Source organism: Amborella trichopoda, chromosome 5 (assembly GCF_054954075.1).
Source record: "Amborella trichopoda isolate Santa Cruz 75 chromosome 5, AtrichopodaSantaCruz75HAP2 v2.0, whole genome shotgun sequence".
NCBI classification, from domain to species: domain Eukaryota; kingdom Viridiplantae; phylum Streptophyta; class Magnoliopsida; order Amborellales; family Amborellaceae; genus Amborella; species Amborella trichopoda.
The window spans coordinates 11,738,163-11,758,257 of NC_142340.1; the positions used below are offsets into that span (position 1 = coordinate 11,738,163).

The following is a 20,095-nucleotide window of genomic DNA, read 5'->3' on the forward strand; positions in this document are numbered from 1 at the left end:
ACATGCCTAATGTTCCTTGATTCCATTTTTGTTGTTATGACAGGCTTCTCAGTTGAATAGTACAGCGCGAGATGTGTAGAGTAAAAGCTCACGTGAAGGTCAAATTGCATGGGTTTTTGTAATGGAAAAAGTTCATACAAAGTTGCAATTTTATAATTTAAAAAAAAAAAAAAAAAAGGACAAAACAAAAACAAAAGGAAAAACAAAAACCGTCTCAAAGTCCATGAAAAATGTTGAGATGTCCCGATGTGTGGAAAAAAAAATACTTTGAATTTAAAAAATGATATATTTTGTAATACATTATCTAGACTATTCATTTTTAAGGTTTTTATCAATTTGTAGATATGCTCTGTATATATCATTTTTTTTAGTCTTAAATTTCATAATTAGATATGAAGTAAATTTTTAGTTCATTTATTAAAAATTTTGACACCAAAATGGCATTTTTTTAGGAGTTTTAGAGGTGCACCTTAGCACCTTACTTGGATTTCTTAAGATTGGCACCTTATACAAAGCGTACTTTTAATAATGAAGGATTAATCACATTGTGTGTGTATGAGGTCCCAATTGGGGATTTTTTTTTTGGTAATGGAGGATTAATCATGTTGAGATGCAGGTAGCCTTGTATGAGGAACCCTTCCTGTACTTCAGAACTAAGGCGCCCTCTAAATATTGCTTGAAGATGTAGTTTCGCTCTCCAAAACTTATAATAGAGATTTAGAAAATCTATTGTTATCAAATTTGAAATTTGAAATATAATATAGATCAAACTGATCTATAAATACTTGAAAATCATAATAATAGACCGTCTCGATCTACAAATACTGGAAAATCATAAAAATAAACAATCCAAATATTGTTACAAGATGTATTGTTGGCTTGAAAAAAATATTTCTTTATATTCATACATCTCTAGTTCGAGATGATGAAATTGGATTGTTTCCTGATTTCGTAACACTCTCTTCTATAGGATTTTTGAGGTGCATCTTTGTTAAACCACATTTCTCAACACTATTTGAAGGTGTACTTTACTTTGATTGTTTAGATCTTTGGCTCTATACAAACCGCACCCTTAATTTTTTGGTAAATTACAAGGTTATATCAATTGTAAAGTTTGTCAAAATACCCATTTTACAATTATTATTTGACATTCGATCCATTTACAACTATTCCAAGTTATGATCATGTGGCTTTTGATGGTATTTTGAAATTGAATCAGACAATATAGGCAGAATGATAAATGGTTCATTTTCAATGGATATTTCGATAAAATTTCCCTATATTAATAAGGACAAAATATATTACCAAGTTTTATTACAAAAGTCCTACAATCTTTCTATCTTGTTTGTAAAAGTTCCAAAAGTACTCCAGGCTTCGACTCTATTTTAAAACTCCGGAAATTTATGAAATTGTCTATAGGAGACTGACTATTTAGTACTTAAACCATATTTTTTTATTTTATTTCAAAACACTCATAAAAAAAGTATGATTATAGTTAAAATACTTCCAAATAACTAAATTGTTAAATAGTTCATCTCTCGTGAATATATTGATAAATTTCTCTTAAAATTTTAATCATCATATTCTTCTATGTTATGTTTAGAATGGGCCGAGTCCCTTTTCTGATCTCGTTGTGTCTTTGTATACCAGCTAACACGACCATGTAAATATCAAGTTTCTGATCTCGTGGTATCTTTGTGTATACCACCTAACACAACCTTGTAAATATCAAGTGCACGTAGCTTCCGCTTATGTGATCGTACTTGGAGGTCGTAACGTGTCAGGTATGGGTTGGGTTTGCATGGATTCAGGCTTAGACCCCAATGTCTCGGGCTTAGGTTTTGGACTCGGACCCAGCCCGTCGGGTCCAAAAGTTGGAACCCATATCCATACCCATCGGGTCTTGGGTCTATCTCGTTGGGTCTCGGGTTTGGTTGGCTCCATTGCCACTCTCACTACGAGTTTTTTTTTTTCCCCTTTCTTTACCATCATATACCCAAATTATTGGCAACAAGGTGACAACGTACCACTAGATTTCAAACCGTCTTATTTATCGCTTAATAAATAAAGATGATTATGAACTATTATTGTATGAAATCATTAATACACTTAAATGAATAGAGCTTGAAGTATTTTATCTCCAACAGTTTATGAGTACAGGTCGGTTCTAACCGAACCCAAACCCAGACCCGAATAGTGTTCGGGTCCAAGTTTTGGATGCGGACCCGACCCACTGGGTCCAAATGTTGAACCCATACCGAGACTCGTTCGGGTATACACGGCGGGTCCCGGGTTGGTTCTGGGTCCATTGCCACCCCTAATCGTACTGTACACATACTCATTTGGACAAAAAGCTATTTAACGCCTTTTTTATTATTATTTGAAACTCAAGATCCACGATGAATCGCAAAATGATTATTGTTGAAAAATAAAATTAAATTTTGAGTTCTTAAACATTTATATCTAATTGTCAAAAATGTCGGTTCTCTATTCAATCTTTGTAAGTGATTTTCTTGGGCACATGGTATTTTTCTAATTTTTCCTTTTAAAGTTATGTTAAAGATATAACATTCCCAAAATTTTGGGGGCTAAAAATACTCCTTAGCAGGTGTTATCAGGATCAGACCACTGAATCATTAAGGCGTTTCATCTAGTCAAAACTAGTCTACTACCGGTCAAACATGTTAGACCGAGTTTTTTCATAATAAAAAAAAATAACAACAATACTTTTAAAATATAAAATATTTTAAAAACTATTTAGCTGGTCAAACTAGCCAAAATCAATTGGTTTGATACGTTAAATATTGGTTTGAATAGCTTTTTTATTGAACTCAAATTTCACTTTGGAGTAGACTCACCAAGGCCTTGTCACCAGCCACCATTCGGACTCGACCCCATTTGACATGGTTGGCATGACCCTACTAGGCGTACGCCACAAAACATGGTGGAAGGGTCAGGTTCGGTTGGGCCCGAGCCAAGGCCATGGCTTGACCTGACCTTTTTCCTTTTTGCTTATTTTGTATGGGCTAGGGCTGGGTCAAACTTGGGCCCCTTCAACCTGATCCGGTCCAACCCTACATGCCCGAGTTGGGTCCATGGTGGGCCCGGCCACATGACTGCCCTAATTTCTACAAGAAAGAGAGAAAAACGAGCCGGAAAATCACGAAGGTGTGGGTTGTGGTATTCGTCGTCTTTGCCTTGGATTGGAGCACAAATCACAACCGAACTTTGGTTTGTTAAGCAAATAAAATAAAATAGGGTGCGGTTTCTATAAGGTTGTAACCTTAAACAATCCAATTAAAACATACCTCCAAATTTTATCATAATATGCAATGTTGGTATTAAAAATCATTAGAATTATCTTAAAATCTATTTTCATATCTAATTATAAAATTTTAAACTCCAAAAATAGTTAAAATCAAGTAAATCTATAAACATATGAAAACCTTGAAAATGGACGGTCTAGATAATGCGTTGCAATATGCACTATTTTTAATACTCAAAATCTTTTTCTTTTTATATTCATACGTCTTGATGTCGAGATGATCAATTAGAGGGTTTTTCAACATTAAAAAAAAATTTCCGATGGATTTTTGAGGCGCATATATAATTCTAGGTTGCAACCTTATATAATCGTTTTCCAATATAATTACTCTTAAACACATATTTCTCTTTCTTCAATTAAGGGGTCCCAGACTAATATGGGAAAAGTATCCCATCCACATCCACCACGAGCACCCACTCAACGGATGAGATTTCACAAGGCAAAATATTAAGTCATATTTAATTTTTTATTTAAAAAGAATTACCTGAATTTTGGGATGTACAGTTGTTTTATAAAAATAAATTAAAAAATATTTTAAATAATAATACTTAAAATACCCGTAAGTTTATTTTAATCGATATTTTTCATTTAAAAATTTTTTTATAATTTTTATTCAATTCTATTTGTAAAACTGAAGCTAAAACCATAATTTCATATAAATGTTATCTTCAAATAAAAACTGAAATTCATTGTTGGCCCTTGGATGAGCCTGGTTCAATCTGAACCATTAAAGGTGCTTGTGCATATTTTAGGCATCCACAAAATATGGAAGTAATAACAACCTAAAGAAAATACAACATACACGGGTTGAGTATGCTACATACGCAATGAGCATCCACCGTCTATCATTATTGAAGGACAACGGAGATGATTCAAGTTTCTTACTATTGACCGGGGAAAAATGCAGCAATTTGTATTTTCAGCATAGTTTTGGCTCGATCTTCTTCTTTCTTTTTTTTTTCACTTTTTACGCTACTCACTTACGATCAAGTATCGGGACTCGGACGAGTCTACTAGGACCCGGGACTCGGACGAGTCTACTAGGACCCGGCTGAATGCCACAACTCAGGGAATTAAAAGAAATTCAAAAAATAAAAAATTGTAAAAATCAAGTTATGTAATAAATTATTATTTATTACATGTATTTCATATAGATTGGCAAGTTTTTTTTGTCCTAAATTTTATTTTATTTTTTAAAAATGCCTCCTCCGAATATAAATCTATTTTTCTAGTTGTTTTTTACACTTATTTGGACTCCTAAAAAAGAGTTTGTTTCATTTTGGTTTTTAATATTTTTATTTTTAAAAACAATTTATCATTTTTTAAAAAAAAACTGTTTAAGCTTAGGTGTACAGACTTGGTTGAATCTCAAGACTTAAGACTTCAGTGGGGATGACAAGCCCTTACTTATTTTTTAAATAAATAATGATTTTTTAATGTGATCGGTGAGAATGAAAGCCTAAAACTTAACTCAAACAAGTGCACGGTCAACTCAACCCCATTCTCTTTTGTACACTGCTATGCTTATGATATTTGTCATATTATCCCTAGGTTCTAGCCGAAAGATATTGACACAATGAAATCCTACCTCTTTCCCTCTCCATTGCGACCCAATACTTTGAATTTTCTATGAATTTTGGCCAAATTGCCTAATTTTAAACTCCAAAACATGACCCAAGAGACTTTGCCGTATTTTTCTCTTTACCCTTGTTCCTTTAAAACTTCTTATTTTATAAAACTCTTGACCATAACTTTTCTTTATTTTTTTGCCTTCTATTGTTTTTTTAGTGTCTCTCCCTCAGGTACATACTGTTGCAGATTAGAACCCCAAATCCAGTATCTTTAAGCTCAAAAACCTCGGCATTGTGTCCACCTTGGTTGAGTCCAAAACTTTTGAGCCCAAAAGTTGTGATCACCAAAGTTGCAAAATTCAAAACCTAGTTTCCTCTTTCTTTCTTTCTTTTCCAAAATGAATGATTTTTAGCCTCTTTTTTTTTTTCCCCTTTGTTATGCTCTTTTTTTTGTTAATTCTACGATTTCTGTACGTGTACTTTTTTTGAAATTGTTTAACCTGTATGCATGTTTTTCTGAAAAAATTGGTCTTGCCGATCCTACCAGTTTCCATTGAACAAATCCTTTCGAATTACCTACCCATTCGACGTTCCTAACCTCGGACAGGTCAGAAATCTCACAAGTGTTTATCCATCTGTAGTAGCAAGGGCCTCTTAGGTGCTACCAAAACTGAGCAAACATATTTAATGCTTGTAATTAGTATAATAATAATAATATCCATTAAAAAAATTCTATTATTTTAATAAAATAATAAAATTATAGATAATAATGAGCTTTAGAGGTGGCAATCGGGTGGAGTCGATACCGACCAGGTAGGTCAACTTGAACAGGGTCTAGGTCCCAGGTCTATGGTTTGGAACCAGCTGGGTTGGGTCCAGGTCACCTTGATCCAGTAAGTTAAATATTTATTTTTTATTTTTAATTTCTAAACTGGGACTCGTGTCAGGTCCAAGTCCAAGCCGGCTTGAGTCCAAGTCGACCCAATCCAATAATTAAATTTTTAATTTTTAATTTCTAGACTAGGATCCAGGTTGGGGTCCGAATCCTTATAAACTCAATCGGATCCGGTTCGATCAAGACCCAACCCGATCTGTTGCCCCCGTAACGTGCTTTGGCTCTAGGGAAAACTTTGGGTGTTCTCATTAGAACCATGGAAATTTGACCTTCCCTCAGCTTAGAAATTCACTTTTGAAGCATTCAACGGACTAAAAGAAAAGAAAATCTCTAAATCACCGCAAATGATCCTTTCAATAATATTTGTATTAAACCTTGAAATCCTTTGTCGTTCAAATATATAGCAATGGGGCTACAATGTTCAAGAGACCGGGGCGACCGCCTTGGGGGTCAAAGGTCCCAACAGTCTCGGGCGGGTTGAAGGTGAAAATTTTTGAAATAGTACTCTTATGTTTGACGATAACTTTTGAAATATTATACAATATTTAGCTATAAATTTTAATATTACTCTATTGCATCCAAACAAAGAGTAATATTTTCAAATATAGCCAAACATAACAAATAATAATAAAGCCAAACATAGAAAAAAAATGTATTATAAATTTGCATTTTAAATTAGAAACATAGCCAAAAAAATATTATAATTACAAAAATAACAAAGCGTTAAAAAAACTACTCATGAAGTTTCATCATAAATGTAAATCCAAACTTCAAAAATAAATACAAGAAAAGGATATATAAAAAAAAAAAAAAAAAGGTATAACACATTACACTAAAATAAAATAGTTTTTAACGAGGAAAGTGACAGATTTGCCCTTTGGTGGAGGGCCATTTTCAGGCTTCACCTAAAGGGCCCTGGGTGATGTGCCGCATTGGGCCACATAGGCCCAGGGCAGTAGTGAGGCCTCCTAGCCACCTGGGTGCCCTGTCGAGGCAGCTGGGCGGCCGACTTTCTGTTTTAACTTAGTGTGGGTAAGGAGGTTAAATATAAGATCAAGGGAAGAGAGGAAAAGGATTTTGCATGGGTTTGTGCTAGTGCTGTACGTCCAAGAGTCATGCATGACCCACAAAAGGAGGTCTGGAAGTTGTGGCAATTTGGCTTGGATGCACCTGGTATATTGCAGTGTTTTGGTTTTAAGGGTCATGGGTCACGGGGAACGCTCTTCAAAACCCCTCACCGGTGGATCGCCCCAGATAATAAGACCTACGAATAGCAGGTGTATTGAATTTGCAGAGGTGGGGGATGGTGACCCGATTCCTGAAGGGACATTCAACTATTCTGGACTCCCATTGTTGGGAGGGGAGCAATGGCAGCTCGGATTGATTGTCCCTCCATTCGCGTTTCATTCTAACAAGAGTTCCCCATGCAATCATTCTAAAAAGAGTTAACCCTCATGCAATAGGCATACAATTGTACTAAAACGGTACATTGAACACAAGTGTATATTCCTACTAATCAAACGCCATTTGACAGGCTCTACTTTTAAGACTCGATTACATTCACATTTTTTGGTTTCAAAGTGTGTGAGAATTGAGAAATCTCAGAACTAGTCACTTAAGGTCCCGTTATTGTAGATTGTTTTGTTCGAAGTATCTGTTACAGGGGTAGGTCTGCATTGTAAAGAAGTATGATGTACCATTCAAATATAGCAGATACATTTCAAAAGAGACACTAAAAGAAATATGGCTACTACCCAAAGAAAATAGGTATTTGATAGACAACAGTTAATTGATTTCCACCACACACCAAATATGGGAAAAACATCTGCAATACATGTTACAGTCTGCCCATCTCATGGCAGCAGTGATGGACCAACTGACGAGAGGACTTATTGGGGAAGAGGCATCCACAGAAACAAAACGAGAATCAACTCTTAAAGTGGGAAAAGAGAAAACAATAGTATATCCCATAGCATAGATTAGTTTCCACCTTGTTGTGCATTAGTCCATAGTAGGGTCAATATGCAGGTTAATGTGAACTTTGGCAGGAATCCGTCCCTCATCCACACATGAAATGGGGCATAGTTTTTGAAGGACATAAAAAATGGAATTCAAAAGGATCCTGTAAAACTCGTGGATGGGTTGGACAAAGTACTGTCTGATGGGTAGAGCGATCAAAAGTTTAAAAAAAAAAATTACGAGCTATTGGAATAGCAGGTGTGATGTGTGGGTGTGAGACACTCAAGAGAATACATATCAGACAAATTGAACCAACATACCATTGTTCGAAAAGGAGGTGCAAATCCACTCTAGAGAGGGGTCCAATTTTTTTTTAGTAAATAAGTTTTCTTTATGAAGTCTTGCAAAACGCAGGTGAGGTGGCCACTGTTTTACTTTTTTTTTGGGGAAATACTTGACTGCATTAATCTTAGCAAGGCATTTACATCGTTTGGCAGCACAATTGGCAATCCACCTGGCGAGTGTTCTACCTCATAGTGATAACAAAATATGGGTTATTTAGCAGCCCCATAAACAAAAGTCATTGACTAATAATTATGCAAAGAAGAAACAGTACAGTGACTACAGTCCCATATTACAAAACAATGAGAAGTCGGAGGAAGTGGGACAGAATGGTGGAGAGAAATGTAGAAGAGAGAGAGAGAGAGAGAGGTTATAATGTCTTATACTTATCCTCTTCTGAAGCAGTGACAACATTTTAATAATGTATGTTGTGCACTAATCACAGTGTTCATGAACACATTTGCCACTTTTGTAAGCGGTCACATGTCTTGTTTTATTTCTTCATCAAGAATCTTCTACTAATGCAATTATTGACACACTTGCTTTAAAACAAAAAGTACTATTACAGATTTTTACACATTTGATGTTTGTTGCAACGAATTAGGCCACTACAATTCAAATGGTCCACATAATCAGTTTACGTTTATTGGCCTAAATTCTTTCTGTATATATGAACCGGAGTTTGAAGTGGTTTGGAATAAGCTGCACCATGAAATGAAATTAGGTACACCATGGACGTGCCCCAAGCTTACATACAGGGACTTCAAATTATTTTTCTTTGATCTTTCTTTTTTCTTTTTTTTTTTGATGAGCAGCAAAATTTTATTAAGAGAAGAAAGTGTATGAGGACAGAAAGAATAATCTGAACGAGGAACCTAAGGTATTCCTGAGACAAGCATACAAATATAGCCAATAATACTACATAAGAATCCCTATCCATGCCAATAGTCAAAGCTTCGACCTCTACATTCACTCAGTCTAAAATGAACGGAAAGCAAACATGTTTAGCCTCAGCCATATCAAAACCACCTCATTAAACAAAATGATAAACTATTACCAACAATAGTCAAAGCTTCCACCTCTACATTCACTCTGAGTGTAGCTTAGCTCCCTGTACTTCTTTTAGGAAGTCTTTCAACAAAATGATAGAATATTACCATACCTTACGTTGCCCTAATAAATAGAGATTAATCAGCTTCGGATACTTGAGAACTAAGGCTCCTATAACATAAATACTGAACCAAGAACATAAAGCTTGTTTCAAGACATAGAGTGTCATCATTAGATGCCTAGAAAATCCCTTTACACTAGCACCTTAAACCACAGGGTCAATCCATAAAACCTTCTTTCAAATCACCAAGTAGGGATGCATCACTTAAATCATCTCAAATCCCTCAAGTTTAGGAGGTTAAGTCCTAAGTATGAATAAAAAACAGTGTTTTCTCTTCCTTTTTCTAATTGGTTCAATGAAAGCACTGTTCAAAATTTACAATTATGCTTGGTTCGGATATTTAAAGTTGGGCCAGTATTTAGAAAACCAACCGTTCCAAATTGCGTTGACCAGAGCCAAAGCCATTTATATTCAAATCTGGTTCCAGAACCATAGATGGGCAAAGTCAAGAAAAGAGTTTAGTGAGGAAGAAATATGGACTGCCCAGCCCATAGTCTCAGTATACATTCTCTACTGAACCACTAGAAATGGTTTCGCCAAAATGACCTGCCAACGAAGAGTCTGCTTGTGCTGAACATATTGCCTCTAACATGTCTTTTTAAGGGGGCTTGGTTTTACACTTTTTTTTTATTGTAACCACAACCATCCTGCCAGATTAACCCACTCAAAAAGGGAGATGGAATTGTCCAGATTGGCAGTGATTGCTCAAAATGTGAGTCTAAAAACCAGCCCCAACCTATATCCTGTTTCTACCTTGCTATCAGGACCAGCACCCTACTGTCAGTCAAATAGTTGAGTCAAAGATCTCGTGGATGAAGACTGCAATTGTTTATTGTTTTTAATTCCGTTTTGGACCCAAAGAATAGGCATCCAATGCAAGGAATATGAAGCTTGATTTCAAAATTGACAAGGGGATAACAGATACTAAACAATATATTTACATTGTCTTAAGTCAGTTTTTGTTCTCTCACAACACTTGGATTATCAAAGAAACACTTAGGCTACTGTCGGTCAAATTTCTCATGGATGAAGGCCGCATTGTTTGTTGTTTTTAGGAATTTTTGGACAAATAAAATAGGCATGCAATGCAAGGAATATGAGGCTTGATTTCAAAATCGATCAGGGGATAAAATAAATTAAAGAATGTATTTATGTTGTTTTAAAGCTTGATTATCTAATGTCCAAAAATTTGTTGTTACTTCACAGCATAGAGGGGTCTTATCTTTTTTCTGAAGAAATGGTTAACTAGCATAGAGGTCTTATCTTAGGTTTGCTAGTGCAAAACAGAAAAAGCTTTTCACAGCATGACAGAGAAAATCTTGGGTTATGTACTCAGTACCCTCCTTAAATCTTTCAAAACAGTTCTCAAATCCTCCCATTTGAAATCATAAACCCATATTTCTCCCTCAATAAAATTGAAGAATCCCCTCTCCAACTTGAATTATTTCCAATAGTATTTTACATCTCAATATTAGATTTGCGAAAAATCGTCAAACAGTAACAGACGTGCATGGTGAAATCCTTCGATTTCCTACTACAAAAGTACAAAGAAGCATCTAAATGCAAATAAAAAACAGCTTAGAGAAAGATATGACAATTTCTTGACATTTCCAGGACCCTAGATTCATCGAATAATTCCCAGATTCAGCTATATAGACCTCACATAAATTGGTTCTCAAAAATGACCAAGTAAAACATCCCTGACAGCTGATAATAGATTGGTTTAAGAAGGACAAGAACAAAACGCTTATTATAAAGATGAATCTAAGAAAAAAAGACTAATTTTACTAAGTGGGACATAGTTGATCACGACCTATAGAGAAAATGTTTGCCAATAAACCAAACTGCATACACTGAAGCTCTCATTGTTTCATTGCTCAAATAAATAATAAATGATAAAATAAAAGCGAATAATATTTCAAAGAAACCCCGAAAAAGTGATTAATAATCAACCAGAAGGGAAATTCTTCACTTTAAACAAATACATAATTGTTTCCAATTAACTCAGAAATATACACATCAACACAGTCCAATCAAAGAAGACAAATAAATAGACAGAAGCACAGTAACAAACACTTCATAAGATCAAATCAAATACGAAAGGCAGAGAAACCCGTAAACTAGAATTATCACCACATAATGAAATAACGATCAGAAAACTGTTACCAATACCATTTGTACAAAACCATCATCAACAATAATACAGAGACCACTCTAATTTACCAATTTATTCATACCATGGAACCAATCTATTTTCTTTTGGAAAATAAACATGTCACAAAACCCACCCAAAGAAGACAAAAAACGAAAAAGAAAAACACCCACCAAAACATGCATTCCAAATGGAAATGGTTGCGAACTTTAGCGATTTGGGGAGCAAAATTTCTCGAACCTACTTCCAAGAAAAGCCCAAAAACCACCCCTGTTTTTCTCAGGGGGTCCTCCTGGGTTATTAATGGGTTCTTTCTTTGGGTGAACAGTCTGAACCAGAGCTTCGATCTCTTCTTTTGCTCGTTCGAACACAGTGGGCGCTTTAACCTCATCGAGAGGGGTGTTTTCATCAATGTCATCTCTTGTACCATGCGTTTCCCTTTCGTGTGATTTCTCACTGTGCATTATTGCTTCAATCTCTTCTTTCGCCCTCTCCAAGAGATTCGGGGCCTTCACATCTGCACCATTGCAAAATATTAAAAGAAGGAAACAAATTCAGACATAGATAGTTACAATATCATATGTGAGAGAGAGAGAGAGAGAGAGAGTTGGAATATCATATCCATGGACAAATGACTGTAATTGCAAAAGAACGCCGACTTTGAAGACATCTTTCGAACAAATAAAAAAAGCAAACATCAAATAGAAAAATTCAATACCAAAATTCACTGAATGTTTAAAATCCTGACAATAAATGACTGAAAAAGACGCAGAATCTCAAAAAATCAAAGACAAAATTTTGCAAAAAAACTTCTCAGAAAAATCAAAGACAACAATCCCCACATCAAATCCATGAAACCATATATGCCTCTGATAATGCAGAAATAAATCAAAACAAATGGACTTGCAGTTTCTAACAAATATCAAAAAAAAAAAAGAGTGCCAAAATACTATGAAGAAACAACAAATGGACTCACCCGTTGATCGCACGTTTTCCTCTGGTTTGGATTCTTCCATGGAATTGATGATTATGAATGCCCGTATTATTACAGATATTTATTAATAATAATAATATTTAGTATTTAATTATTTCTTTATATGACGAAATATAAATGCGTCTCTTCGCCGTCGGAGGAAGACCAGGCTCCAGTATTAATGAGCGTTGTTTGTATGTGACTGATGCCCTAAACAATCATACTACGATTGGGAATCGCCGAGGTATTTATACACTTTAACTGCTACACCTTAACTTGCGTGTTGAAACATGTCATTTTAATACGGAATAAGTTTATATATGGCGTCAATCTTATACTGTACGGATAAGGTGCACCTAAAGAACTCAAAGAGGAGACTGTTCAAATCGATCATCTTAGCCTCTCGAGATTCTCGTAGACGTAAAAATAATAATAATAAAAAATAAAAAAAATAAAGTCTCTAATCCTAAAAAATAGTTAACCTTCTGACACAATATCTGACCAATCATTTTCATAATTTTCAAATGTGTATAGATGTACTTGATCGTCGCTTTTTTTGAAACCTTAAATGCCACAATTACGGGCAACAATAAATTTTCATATCATCCTAAGGCTTTTCAACACCGAATCCGCATTTTCAGCATAGTTATGAGATACACCTTACTTCAATAATATAAGGTTGTTACCGTATACAAACCTTGCCTTTTTAGTAGCGAAGATGTCTATGATGCTGACAATTTTATTTTTATTTTTAATTACAAAATTTAAAGTTACAAACACTTGATAATGCATTATAATATACACACTCGAAGTCCTCTCTTTCCCCTTTTTTTTTTTTTTCTTTTATAACAAGTTTTTTATACTTCCTCTTCCACATAAAACTTATACGTTTCTTCCTACCCAACCGTCCATTCTGAATGGATGGCTAAGATGGCTTCAATCGCAATGTCACGCCTCTACGTTATTTTATTTTTTATTTTTTTACACAACATTTTACTACCAAATGTTGGGCATCCACTACTCTTCAACTCGCATTTGTAAAAAATTATAAAAAAAATATTTTTAATAAAATAAAATGACCAAAATACCTTACAAATTTTAAGAGGCATTTTGATCATTATATTTTTTTGAAACATTCTTTTGAATTGCGCCTCATTGAGATGATGATACATATTAATTTCATATTTATATAATTTGTATAAAAAATACTAAAAATAAAATACTTTGAGACATCATATCTAGATCAAAGGTCAAGGGTTCACTTGATTTAAATTTGATGGTTGGAAGCATATATTTTCTATGCAATAGGGGAAGCATATATTTTTTATGCAATAGGAGAAGTATAGAAACCTTTGTCTTTTTTTATATATATAATGATTAGATTTTGAGGGTTTTTGGACATTGAAACACCTTCTTTTAGTAATTTTTAAGGGGTGTATTAGTTTAGTTTGATTCAGTGTTTAAAAAGACGTCGAGTCGAACCGGACTCGTAAATCGCCATGGACGGGTCTTCACTGTACGGAATCGGCGAGTCCGTACAGTGAATCAGCGAGTCCGTATTAAACTTTTTTTTTTTTTTTTTTTTTTTTTTTTTTTTTTTTTTTTTTTTTTTTTTTTTTTTTTTTGTGTAATCCATGATAGATTTTTTTGTAATACGTGATCGATTTTTTTGTAATCCATGATCGAATTGTTTTTTTTTTTTTTTTTGTAATCCATGATCAAATTTTTTGTTTTTTTTTTTTTTTTGTAACCCATGATAGAATTTTTTGTAATCCATGATCGAATTTTTTGTAATCCATGATCGAAATGTTTGTTTTTTTTTTTCTTGTAATCCATGATCGAATTTTTTTTTTTTGTAACCCATGATAGAATTTTTTGTAATCCATGATCGAATGTTTTGTAATACATGATCGAAATGTTTGTTTCTTTTTTGTAATCCATGATCGAAATGTTTGTTTTTTTTTTTGTAATCCATGATCGAATTTTTTGTTTTTGTTTTTTTTGTAACCCATGATAGAGTTTTTTGTAATCCATGATTGAATTTTTTGTAATCCATGATCGAATTGTTTTTTTCTTTTTTTGTAATCCACGATTGAATTTTTTGTTTTTTTTTGTTTGTTTTTTTTTGTAATCCATGATCGAATTTTATGTAATCCATGATCGAGTTTTTTGTAATCCATGATTGAATTTTTTAAAAATTTGTGATTTTTTTTTTTAATCCATGATCGAATTTTTTTTTGTAATCCATGATAGAATTTTTTGAAACTTTGTGATTTTTTTTTTTTAATCCATGATTGAATTTTTTTTTGCAATCCATGATAGAATTTTTTGAAAATTTGTGATTTTTTTTTTTAATCTATGATTGATTTTTTTTAAAATTTGTTATTATTATTTTTTAATCCATATTATTCAAAGAGAAAATGAGAGAGATGATGATTCTGAAGCCACCCTATCCCAGCCATATTATTCACATATCGAGTCCCAACAGCAACAATGTAGGGATGAGCACGACAGTGCAGGTGAGCATGAAGGATGGACAATCTTCGGGGATTTTAGATTGGGAACACAACAAAACACTAACACTCAGGGATTTGGGAATAGTCAGACGCCTGCTAATATCGATGATTCGTTTTTAGATCGAATCAATGAATTGTTAAACAAATTCAATCAATGGCACCAACGTGACCAAGAAGAACAATAACGTCGTCTATCATTTTATTTTTAGATCATATGTTACTCATTTTATGCTTTATTGTAGTCCATGTATGTTGATATACTTATTCCATGATAATTCTATATTTATCCTTTTGTGTGATGTAAATTAAATGCTGAATGGCGGTTCATGCAGAGAAAGAACATATCAATATTCGCATATTCATTCAAAAACATGAAAATTCTTAATGGAGTACCCTCATGTCTTATTGAATTCCTAAAAAACAATATTTATAATGAATTTTAATAATTTTTTCGGATTTTTTTTAAGCTTTATTCTGACCGATTCACCCGATTCCCGATTCGGATCGCCGATTTACCGATCCAAATCGGTTTTATGGAAGCCCAATCCGGGTCACCAATCCGTTTTTTAAACCATTGGTTTGATTGTTTAAAACTTCAACCTTATATTAAACTTTTTCCCCTATTAATTGAAGGTATACATTCCTTGTGTGCAGCGTTAAACTGCTGTTGAAAGAGAATAATACCGTAGAAAAACAAAACAGGATCATAAAGTAGTTTCTCTTTCTTTGTATAGAGCCAAGGCTCTGAATAATTAAAGTAGAGCGCACGTTCAAATACTTCAAGAAATGTGGCTATAATACTGGAAATCTTTGTAATTATCTTAAAATATATTTTCATTTTTAATTGTAAAATTTAAAAGCTTCAAAAATAGCGTACATCGAGCAGATCTTTGACAATTTAAAAATCTTGAAAATTGACAGTAAAAAAATGTGTTACAAGATGCACTATTTTCAAAACTTGAAATCTATTTTTTTCCTATGTCCATGCATCTTGATACCGAGATGATCAATTTAAAGATATTTGAGAATTAAAACAATCTCTTCTAGTAAAATTTTTGAAGTGGGCTCCTCGGCTCTATATAAACTATATACCACCAAGGTGGCCAATGCTTCAAACTTCAAAGCACATGAATTTGAAGACACCAAACACTTCATCCAACCTGTCCACGATTAGTTTCTTTTTTGTATCCGACGTTCAAACTGCCCTACACGGCTTCCATGGAGGTTTATTTTAAGAAGGAAAGTACCAATCCAGCTGAACATTGAATCTGGACCGCTCAATATTAGGGGTGGCAAGTCGGGTCGCCATGTTTTGGACCTAGCGGGGTGGGTTAAGGTCCAAATGACTTGGAGAAGATCCTGGTCAGGTATGGCTTGGACCCTATCGGGTCAGGTCGGGTCGGTATATAATACATAAATATATAAAATACATATTTTACAATATATAAAATATTTTTTATTTTATTTTCAATACTAGACTGGGGTCTGAGTCAGGCCAGGTCCAAATGACTTGGACTGGACCAAGGTCTACATCCAAGTGGAACCTAGTCTGGTCAACTTGGACGCAACCTGACTTGACCCGTTGCACTTATGACTCAATGGTTTTGTGTTTTATTTCTTATAGGAAAATTTTATTTTTTATTTTTACTTATCTTTTACAAATTTTATTTACATGAAAATATGGATTCACATGTAAGTTAATATGATGTACTAAATAAAAAATAATTCACATAATTAATTAAAATATCCTTAAAAATTAAGGGTATTTAGTTAATATTTTACTTAAATTATTTTATATCTTTATTAGATGCACTATTAGATGCATGGAAACCCTAATTTTCATGTGAGTTAAATTTTCAAAAAATAAAATCAAATTGTAGCCTTTGGATATTCCCAAGTATTGAAGGGTACTCGTGCACCCTTCAAGCATCCACATGATGTGGCCATGGTACCACCCCTTCTGTTAAAGAAATGGGTTCTGTTATTTCTATTCCAAAAGAGATCCTTAAGTGAATCCATCTTGAAGATAGCTTTTTTAGAATGGGTTTTGGTAGACTACATCACTTGGTGGTGTAGAGCATGCTCAACATTTTTTGACACTAAAATATTTTTGAATTGTAATACAAAATTTTTCAAGTAGGAGCATTTTTGGTCATTTAAAAAGTTAGAATGGATATTTTTATTAAAAAGTAGTACTATTTTATTAGTAGTTAAAAACAATTAATGCATCTTGAGGATGACGTCACACACCATATTGGTGATCTTATTGTCCACTATTATTAATAAATGATTTTGTTTCTATAAAGAATTTCTACCTTACCATTAACTAATTACTTAAAATACCCATAAACAAAAAGGTATTATACTATAGGATAAGGGTATCTAAATGTCTAAAAATATTAAGCACTTTAAGAGTCTATAATGTAGCCTAACAAAACCCTTTTAGAATAGCTACACATTTGAATTAGATGGCACTAAAACTTTTCTTCTTTACAAAGAGGAATACAGTGAGAGTGTGAACTTTAGGACAAAATAGTGGCGTTTACCACATTCAGACTTACAAGTAAGTGGGGTAAATCATGATAATTTGAAAAGAATTTCTTCATGTGAGCTAAATTTTCAAAAAATAAAATCAAATTGTAGCCTCTGGATAGGCCCAAGTATTGAAGGGTACTCGTGCAACCTTCAAGCATCCACATGATGTGGCCATGGTACCACCCCTTCTGATAAATAATTGGGTTTTGTTATTTCTATTCTAAAAAAGATCCTTTCGTGAATCCATGTTGAAGATATCCTTTTTATTAGGCTACACCATTTGGTGGTGTAGACCATGCTCAATATTTTTGGGCACTAAAATTCCTTTAAATTGTAATACAAAATTTTATAAGTAGAGGCATTTTTATCATTTAGAAAGGTAGAATGAATATTTTTATAAAAAACTAGTAACATTTTATTAGTAGTTAAAAACAATTAATGCATCTTGAAGGTGACGTCACACACCATATCGATGATGTTATTGTCCACTACTGTTGATAAATGTTTTTGTTTCTATAAAAAATTTCTACTTTACCATTAACTAATTACTTAAAATACCCATAAACAAAAAGGTATTATACTATAGAATAAGGGTATCTAAATGTTTAAAAATGTTAAACACTTTAAGGGCCTACATCACAAGTGGTATAGCCTAACAAAACCATTTTAGAATAGCTACACATTTGAATTGAATGACACTAAACCTTTTCTTCTTTACAAAGAGGAATACAATGAGACTGTTAAACTTTAGTACAAAATAGTGGCATTTACTACATTCAGATGTACAAGTAAGTGAGGTAAATCATGATAATTTGAAAAGAATTTGTTTTGACTTTATGTGAAGATATGAGAGTTGGCAACATGTCTAGTTCAAGCCTAAAATTAAAAAAAAAAAAAAGTAAAAACAGGTTGGCTTGATTCATGCAGGCTCAACCATTGGGTTAAATTTTGTGGCCCCAGCAAGGTTTTTGTAGGCCAGACCGGGTATCTTGAAAGTAGGACAATATAACACAGGCAAGTGTATACCAATTAAAATTTTTCTTTTTTTCTTTTATTTTTACTACCCGGATTACTTACAAGAGTCCACATACATTATGAGAAATAATAAACAAACACAAACCAAGGATACTCTCTTACTGCCACTTTAGCCATTCTTTATTACACAAATAAAATTGCATAAACTTGATCTGTGGATCATGAAACACATAAAACTCATAGGAATAAGAAAACATGAAACTACGAACCATAAATATTATTATCAGAAGATTACCTCAATTAGACTTTGCACACCCCACACTAGGTTTTTTCCTTCAATGGCACACAAGATCAATGTTCTATCTCAGATCTTTGAAGCATGATAAACCATAAGCTACAACCTTTAATTAATATGAGAGCAATGGAACAAGATGAAGACCTCAATGTCGTACTAAGTGGGGTGTGCCCCTTCTTTGGGCTCTTAGGGCTATGGGGCATGCCAAAGAAGAGAGAGAGATGAGAGGTGTAGATATTGTAGATATTTCCCTCTTTTATAGATTTTTTTTAGGGTTAGGGTTTCCTAGAGTTAGTCATCCTTATTGAGATTAAGTCTAGACAATTGCCATCATAATTAAAGATTAAATCTAGATAATTGTCATCATGATTACAAGAAATGTGCTAGAACTTCATCTTTCAGTTTCATTAACCTAATACTATCAAAAAATAAAAATATGGAAAATATATCATACTTTTCTTTCCATTCCATAATCTTCTAAAAATCAAAGATCTTAATTTTTAAAACTTTCCTGTCTAATTTCAATCAAAATATATGCAAAACACTTTCCACGAATTTCAATCAAAAGTGCATGGCTTCTTTCACAAGCTACTAGAGTAGGAAAATACTCTGATGTGGGGCATGCTCATTATGGAGCCCCAAGTGGGCCCCACACACCTCCCCACATGCAAGTTTTATGGTGGGCCCCCATATATTAAATGAAATAAAAATTATAATAATTCTTTTTAGAAAAATAAAAGTATTTTATTTTCTCTTTGAATATTAAAATACTAAAAATTTAATATCTCTCTATTTATAAATCTAATTTGAAAAAATAAAATATCTAGAGACATCTAAAAATTCAAACTATCAATCTAAAAATCATTTAACATCAAAATAATCAATTCCAAATAATTTTGATAGGATTTGAATCTAACTAGATCAAATAATTATAAAATTATTGAAGCACTCTATTTATTACTGTGGATTCTAACCCACACCCACTTTCTCAAATTGGCCAAACAGTTCCCATAACTCACAGACCATCGTAAGGGTTCATGATTGGGCTATCAACGTCAGTCAATAGGTGAGGGGACACAATCCCAATCTGTAGGTTATAGGTTTTCCCCTAGAGACAAGTCCAAAGTCATACAAACCTCATGCAACCACAGGTTTATGGTGCATAGGGTAATTTCTCACACATATACATGCATTATCCTCAATGATGACTCTGTTTCCCAATACGGTTGTCATATCATAGTTCAAAGATGAGGTTTTGGCCCTCGTCTCTGCAAGCTTACCATCACACACAAAGGTCACACAGTCCATTGGCTCTCTACCCTAAGCAACTCTGACCTCATTAAGGGATGATCTTGCTAACCCTCATCGGTGCTCTATGCTCAGGTA

At 33.6% G+C, this 20,095-nt stretch overlaps 1 protein-coding gene across 1 annotated transcript; it reads right to left on the minus strand.

The window, feature by feature from the left end:
- Nucleotides 1-11,381: 11,381 nt before the first annotated feature.
- Nucleotides 11,382-12,486, minus strand: LOC18443621 (uncharacterized). Its single transcript, XM_006853806.4, has 2 exons — nt 12,392-12,486; nt 11,382-11,932 (listed from the first exon to the last, which is right to left on the minus strand). Exons 1-2 carry the CDS (start codon nt 12,429-12,431, stop codon nt 11,625-11,627), a joined length of 348 nt encoding a protein of 115 aa, XP_006853868.1. The 5' UTR covers nt 12,432-12,486; the 3' UTR covers nt 11,382-11,624.
- Nucleotides 12,487-20,095: the final 7,609 nt, after the last annotated feature.